The 8,139-nt window shown below is 38.1% G+C and overlaps 1 protein-coding gene across 2 annotated transcripts in view; it reads right to left on the bottom strand.

The window, feature by feature from the left end:
* Positions 1-2,581: 2,581 nt before the first annotated feature.
* Pgm2l1 (phosphoglucomutase 2 like 1) overlaps positions 2,582-8,139 on the bottom strand; it is a 40,862-nt gene continuing 35,304 nt past the window's right edge. For both annotated transcript variants that reach the window (XM_051149036.1, XM_051149037.1), the window contains 4 exons: positions 7,567-7,696; positions 7,212-7,401; positions 5,171-5,304; positions 2,582-3,110 (listed from right to left, as the gene is read on the bottom strand). In XM_051149036.1, the coding sequence (XP_051004993.1) occupies positions 3,008-3,110; positions 5,171-5,304; positions 7,212-7,401; positions 7,567-7,696 (557 nt within the window). In that variant the 3' untranslated portion in view covers positions 2,582-3,007. The remainder of the gene's footprint in view (positions 3,111-5,170; positions 5,305-7,211; positions 7,402-7,566; positions 7,697-8,139) is intronic.

Raw genomic sequence — 8,139 nt, 5'->3', positions numbered from 1 at the left:
GTTTCAAATAGGGTTTATGATCACTTCCACCCAAGAAATTCTTACCTCCTTTCTCTGGTTCTCATGTGATTCTGAAACAACATCCTGGCTGGAACTGAATCCATGATAAGGACGCTCTTTCCTCACCTAGAACTGGGCTTCTTTTCAGTGATCACGACTGTAGGGAAATGGCAGGCCTGCTGCCTGCTCACCCTAACCAACACAAGTGGCCAGCCTGGCATACACTTTACCAAACCCTTACAGTGCTTGGTTTGTGCTTCACAGGCATTTCTCAGGGACACCATTACTGGCTTTTATACACTGTTATTTGCACTTTATGCTTTGACTTTGCTCCATCAGTAACAACCTTCTTTCTCTTTCTTTCTTTCTTTCTTTCCTTCTTCTTCTTCTTCTTCTTCTTCTTCTTCTTCTTCTTTTTTTTTTTTTTTTTTTGCATTGCCAGGGATCAACTGCAAGCTTTGAGACTAAAGTGTTGCTTTGTCACTGGGCTGTGTCATGCTAGCCTAATTCTTTTCCTTGAAGCTCCAGAAAATACTTGTTTTGATTTATTTGCTCATAGAGAATATATCCATTCCCATTCTAACGTTGGAAAAAAAGGAAGAGATAAACAACGGAGTTCATCTCAAGGCTGAGACTCACAATGTGGTGCTCCTCCTTTCTTGGGTTATTACTAAATTTATTCTGTTAGGCACCTATGCATTCATTCTGTCAAGTTCATTAAACACGCTTGGGCAGATTCAAGAATGGAGACAAATATCAAACAATCTCCTCAACCTATATACTCTGGGAACCTTTATACAGAGTTGAAATTAACTTTTCAAGATAAGAGCTCAAATGTCAGCAACTTCACTTTAAGATGACTTATCCCTTGCATACACTAAAGCATTCAAACAAAAATGTCTTCTTCATAAGCAAATGGCAATCATGATGTGCCTTTTTTGGTCATAAATAGACCGTCACATCACTTCAGTTTCACTTTGCTCTTGGACCACTGGAAACAGATACTAAAACTGAATATAATGTTTTTCCATATACAACTTTGATTACACCACTTTGTATACTATATACCATTTCCTAAATTACAATTTACACTCCTAAAAGCCAATAAAATGTCTTATACATTTAAAAAGTAAAACAAAAAATTCTATATACCACTTGTCTAGTGCAAAGCCTTTAAAATAAACTCAAACAGGAGAAATGGGACTGAACATTACCTAGCTATCCTCTACAGTCAGATAGGACCCAGCTCCACGACAGTGAGGAAGGAACACATAGCAATAGTGGCAACATAATGTAAAATCCATATTTGGATTACATGAGTTCAACCATTAGCTGAAAGCTGAAACAATCCAAACTATGATTTAATTAACATTCTAATCAGTTTAGGCTTTATATTACTATTTTTAGGAAATATATTATTTTACATTAGTGCTGTCTCCTATAGGAAACTTTTCTTATATGATTACACTCCAAGGCCTTGTTACTGTTATCCTAATTTTATTGTGTATTCTGTAAACTATGTAGAGAAATATACAACTTGAATAGTTTAGATAATAGTTCTCTATTGGGGATTTATAGAAGGCTAGAGATCAACCACAAATGACTTTCCTCTTTTCACATTGAAAAAGATGAATATTTATATAATCAGAAATTCCAAAGCCAGCAACATACTAAAACAAATTAATCTTAGTTTTAAATATCAGTTTCACTGTTTCATAATACCTAAAATTTCCTATCCAAGCACCAACCACGCTTAGCCTTGTTTAGCTTTTGAGATAAAATGAGACTGGGTATTTTATCAAGAGGGTATAGTTGTAGAAAATACTTAAATCTTGATGTTTCATTTCTTTGTAAAATTAGCATTACATTATCAGATAAAATAAATCTAATCATAAAAATGTAATTCAAAAAGGCTGTCAAATAAATGCCATGCTCATTCCACAGCACAGGCTGCTTTCACTCAAGAGGTTACAGTAACTGAATCCTAGCATGAAGACTCAACCACAGCTACATTAAGCCAGATTTTATTAAGATTTTTTTCTACAACCACTTTTAGAGTCAACGAATCTGTTTTCCATAGAGGAAGCACCTATATAGTTTGGAAGATTTTCCTTAATTATCTGAAAATGGACCGATGAAATTATATTCAATGCAGGAACATCGTTTCTGTTCATGCTAGACCCTGAGAATGGACTGAAAAATTTGACAAGAACAAAGCCACTATGAGTGCTGCCACTACTGTTTCATGTTCAGTAAACATCAGTCTTAAATATATACAGTAAATATATGCCACATCAAGGGCACCTGAAACAGGGGTGCAAAACCACAGACTGTAACATCGGTCCTAAGTCAGAAAACCTAAATAACCTATAAACATTTTTTTTTTTTTTTTTTTAAAGACAGTCTTACTGTGCAGCCCAGGCTGGCCATATTCTAACTAATGATGCTCCTGTCTCAGCCTCCTGAGGGCTCTAATTACAGGAATGTGCCACCATGTTGGGTTTCTAATTTGAAAATCAATACCTATAATATAACAATGACACTTTTCCACACTAGGCAGGACCAGTACCTCCAGACACACAAACACACACACACACACACACACACATCTTTTAAGAAATAATTTTCTTAACTAACCCTACAGTTGTATAATGCTTGACTTCTTTTAAACCATGCTATACACAATTACAAGATATGCAACTAAGCTTAACCACAGTTCAATAAGAAAACTCACTTTTGTACTGTTTGTGAAATAGGAGGAATGGTGTGCCACTGGAACACTTTCAATGTAATGACTATCACTTAAGATTATGAAAATATTTGACTCATATCCCTCCAAACATTTTCATTTCAAATGTATATAATCTATTTAGCCAGCTGAACACAGAAGAGAAATGGGAAAAGATAACTTGGCAAATGAGAGAATTCTAACACAACGTTCACTGTGTAGAGGTCTTGGATGCTTCGCTCCATGTGCCAGGGCAAAGTCATAATGTACTGACGTGCCCTACACAGAACGCCAGATCAGTCCATTCTTACTGGGCTCAAGAAAACTCTCTACCAGAGCGTCAATGAGCTTCTTCAATTCTTCTTCCAGTAAGGTCGTGTCACTGAGGGAAAAAGACAAAGAGCTTTAAAATTCTTATTTTCATAGCCTTAACATTTATTTAAATTATTTCCACTTTTACGGAAGGCATGTATCTGATGGGACAACTGAACAATTGGCAAGCAAAATAGAAATCCACCTAGTTAAAATTACACAAAAGAAGAATCTCTCAAAAAATTTGTACACAAACTGGGCAGTGGTGGCGCATGCCTTTAATCCCAGCACTCGGGAGGCAGATCTCTGTGAGTTCAAGGATCAGCTTGGTCTACAGAGTGAGTTCCAGGACAGCCAGGACTGTTACACAGAGAAACCCTGTCTCAAAAAAATAAATAAATAAAAAAAAAAAAAATCATACACAAAACAGCAATCGTAAGCTAAAATTGGACTGCATTACAGGGTGTCTTCTGGTCCATGATGAAGTGTGAGTTATTGTGGCCAATGAGTTATCCGGGGCTAGGCGATTTAAAAGCTCAGAATGCCAATACCAGGTATTATTATGCAATGGCTTCCCGAGGCCGGACAGGTGACATGGAAAAATATTTCCTATCTTTCAGGAACCAGAAAGGACTCCCAGTACTCATGGTGTAGGCACAGGCAGGTGATTTCTGGGAGCTTGAGGACAGCCTGGTTCCAGACCAGCCAGGGCTACATAGCTTATTCAAAAAAAGAAGAAAAAGAATGAGGTGTTTATTAAAAAAAAAAAATAACTATACACTTACAAATGATGCCTCTGAGTCATCACTGAAGCATTGCTATAGCCCAAAACATTTCTAGAGAAGCTTCTAGTAACTGCCTTCACAGTCATTTGACAAACTAGACAGGTAACATATCAATTTTTATTACTTTAATAATTCTTCATTTTACTTTAAAATTACCTTATTGAGTAACTGTAAACTCTGCTTTGAACATGGATAAGTCTTTTTCCTCTCCAGTAAAAATACAGTTTTAGTACATGGGCACAGGGAAATACAACATAACACACTCTAGTTGTGTTCTGAAGATAATTAAAGATAAATCCCCATCTCCAAAATTCACTTATCAATGAAGGTCATAATCAAAAAATACTTCCACATAACTTTTGATATGCTTATTAAATATACTAACAATCTGTGACAAACTGAAATAATATTTTTAGAAAATTGACTGGACTTTGGAAAACCATGGCAGATACAGAAAATATGATTTACTACATCACTTTCTTATTTTAAATCTCAGAGTCTTCCCAAGAACAGAAATTCACTACAATTTTGAAATTTGATTCCCAGTGATATAAGTGTCTTTGGAAAAGTCTGGCAGTTTCTCAAAAGGTAAAAACACAGTTATCTTGGGGCCCAGCAATCTTATTCTCTCACATATATATCCAAGAAAAATAAAAGGGCATGCCACACAAACTCATTCACAATGCTCATAGTGTACCATTCTTGATAGCTTAAAGAGTCATAGCTGAATGTCCACTAATGAGTGGACTTAGGAACATGGCATATATCCATACTGGGGAATATTTGGGGACCAAGGACGACTGCAGCCACTGAGGACCACATACTGCATTTCATTTATATAAAATGTCCTTTACAGACCCAGGTGTTATACATGCTCTCTCTTCAGCTATTGGAACTATTTGGGGTAGAATGTGCCTGAAGGACAGAGGCACTGGGGCTATGCTTTTGAAAGTTTTACTTGGTCCCTTCCTCCTCTACATGTGACATCATGTTCATCCTTGCCGTGGGTCCAGACAACTGTGAACCAAATCTCAAAAAGCATGACCCGCCCCCTAAAAAAAAACCCTTTTCTGTTCAAGTGTTGAAAACAAGAAAAAGTAAGCCATGCCTAAGCAGATCTATAGGAAAGGATGGTGGGCTAGTGATTGCTTAGGGGTCTGGTGAACGTTTAACAGGTATGGAAACTTTTTTTTGGAGTTATAAAAATGTTCTGGTTGTGATGATCACACAGCTCTAGATATATTAAAAACCACTGATTTTACATTGCTATGTGTGAACTGTACAATATTTAAGTTACATCTTGATAAAGCTTCTACATATATGTCAAAAGAGAGTCAAGTCTCACCTCTGGCCAGGGGATGCACACAGCTCTGCATAATACTTTATCTTTGGCTCTGTCCCACTTGTTCGAAGAGTAGCAACACAGCCATTTTGAAAAGTAAATGTAATCATTTGGCTGTTTTTACTCACAGGCAGTACCTATGCAAAAGGCAACAATTTACACCTGCACCTTCATTTCCAAGAACTATAAAAGACACTGCACTTACATGAAGTAGCTAAGGTGTCTAATTCATAAAAACAAAGCAGACTGGTGGCTGCCAAGATTTGGGAGATGGGGGTGTAAAGTTGTTTAATGAGTACAGAATTTCAATTCATCAAGGTTAAAAGTTCTGGAAATCCATTGTATATAATAAAAACACTAGAGAACTGTATGTTTTAAAGCTGGTAAGATTAAAAAAGAGGACATAAAGTTCTGAGGGAGTTGGGTTGATGGATCCCAGAGAGAGCTGGAGGGAGGCAGTAGGGGTGGATAAGATCAAAATACATTATACATATCTATGGAATTTTCAAAGAATAAAAAAATATTTTAAATTGGTAGAATACAAACATGGGTTAAACACATTATTAGAATATTGAAACAACATCTGGACATTACACATGGGAACTTAAGCTACCAGTTATCATCATAACCACAACAAAATGAATATGATAAGACCTTATCATACTTAAGTGTCTATTAAGTACCTACCACACAGGTAGAAGCTTTGAGAGGCATAGAGGAAATGGACCTGCCACATGTAATGCAACAATGACACAAGTAGATGTCAACAAAGACACCATTATGTAACTCAAGGAAGGTAACTGATTATGGGACCTGGAGGTCCTACGGAGGATGTAACATTTGCCTTAAGTCTTAGGCATTCTAGATAAGGCCCCTGTCACCATCACCTTTGCCTCAAGCCTTAAGTAATGGTGAGGTATGAACCTACAGCAGAAAGGAGAAAAGGGAAAACTAAGGCAAACAACTTAACCCAAAATAAAGAAAAACCTTAAAGAGTGTGTATTTAAGAAATCATTAGTTCCTCTTATTTGCTTAGAGGTATAGGGACTAAGGCTGAAATATGTTAAATTTAGAAAGATGTAGGGCTGTGGAATTAGAAGCTTTTAGAATCCATGCTCCCACATCATTTACCACACTGCACACTTCCTTTCTCGTTTCCTCTTCTCCCTTGGTCCCTCTTCACCCAGCCTATGCCCCTTGCACCAGTAGTACAGATGGTTACTTGAGGAGTGTGAGTGTCAAAGAGACCAGTTAGTGCACTTGAAACCACTCTGGCACAAAACAATGGGTCCTACCCTCAAAACTAGAAGCCACTCTTTACTGCAGCATAAATTATGACAAATAGTTTACAATAAGTTTTCTTTTAAAAAGAAGCGTTTTTCAGGAGCTTCAACTTCTAGATGAACACACAGAATGCTGGGATGGTGGTACCCTGGAGAGTGCTTACAAAAGCTATTCTCAACCCGTGGGTTTTTTTGTTTGTTTGTTTGTTTTGTTTTTTTGTTTTTCGAGACAGGGTTTCTCTGTGTAGCCTTGGCCATCCTGGACTCACTTTGTAGACCAGGCTGGCATCGAACTCACAGCGATCCGCCTGCCTCTGCCTCCCGAGTGCTGGGATTAAAGGCGTGCGCCACCACGCCCGGCAACCTGTGGGTTTTGACCCCTTCAAGGGTTGCATATCAGATATCCTGCATATCATGTTTTTACATTTACAATTCATAATAGTTGCAAAACTACAGCTATGAGGTGGCAACAAAATAATTTTATGGTTGGAGTCACCCAACACGAGGAACTGTATGAAAAGGTCGCAGCATTAGGAAGACTGAGAACCACTGGCTCAGAAGTTCTGGCAGGTCTCCACCTGTAGAACCTCACCGTGCAGCTCTTATCAGGCTGCTTCTAAACTGTAAGCACTGTAAAGTAGAAACCATGAGCACACTGGCTCGGCTCTTATGTAAAACTTGTTCCAGCTTGAGTTTTTTTTTTTTGGTGACTGGAGTCATCATATCATCTTTGTTGTTTGAAAAAAAGGAGAGGTACTCACGGATTTCTTATTGGGCTGGCTGCTGTCATACCCAGTGGTTATGTCCCGCACATGCAAGATAGCAAATGGCCCACAAAACTTTGGATATTCCTTTGGAGATTCAAAATTGCGAATCCTTTCAAATATAGTTTTGATGGTAGGTGGATCATAGCACAAGAAATAGGAAGTTTTTGACATGTGATAACCGTATCTGCACAGAGATCGAAAGCTGATGTCAGATTCTAGTTAACTTTGGGGACATTTACCTATTAAAGAAATCTCCAAAATAAACTAAGAAAAGGACCCCAAACCAAAGAACCAAACAAAAAAAGCAAGCAAGACAGGTCTGCTGTGTGAGACTCATGTGAGAACTCACTTCTCATAGACTTTCGTCAGTTGCTCCGTCAGTGTTACCTTCCTGGTCTCCAGGAAAGAGGCCATTTCAGCAACAACAGCAGCTGCACTCACTCCATCTTTATCCAACACGGAGGTTCCACACAGAAAGCCTGAGGGTTACACGGTGTCTTCAGAAAAGGGGAAAACTTCAGCCCACAATTCCCATGGTTTTGCACTTCTTTGCTGACCAGTGAACTAAAGAGCATAGCATCTGGCCAGGTGTGGTAATGTATGACTGTATCTCAGCACTCGATGGGCTGAACTGGGAGTTCAAGGCCAGCCTAGGTTGCAATACCCAAGATGTTGACTCAAAATAAAAACAAAACCCACAAAACACCAATATTAACCATAAGATACAATGACGACAACAACAACAACGTCCAACTCCATACGATTCTAGTAATAGAATGTATTCAGGGCCCTTTAAATTCTTCTTTAATAAGAAATGTACTTACGTATTGTGATTTAGTCTTCTTAAGTAATCCAAGTCTTTAGCAGTGCAACATAAGCACAACACGTGCTTAACTGTGAGCACCTGTCCATTACAGCATGG

The sequence above is a fragment of the Acomys russatus genome, chromosome 7 (genome assembly GCF_903995435.1).
Source record: "Acomys russatus chromosome 7, mAcoRus1.1, whole genome shotgun sequence".
NCBI lineage: Eukaryota > Metazoa > Chordata > Mammalia > Rodentia > Muridae > Acomys > Acomys russatus.
This window is presented reverse-complemented; position numbering and strand designations above follow the sequence as displayed.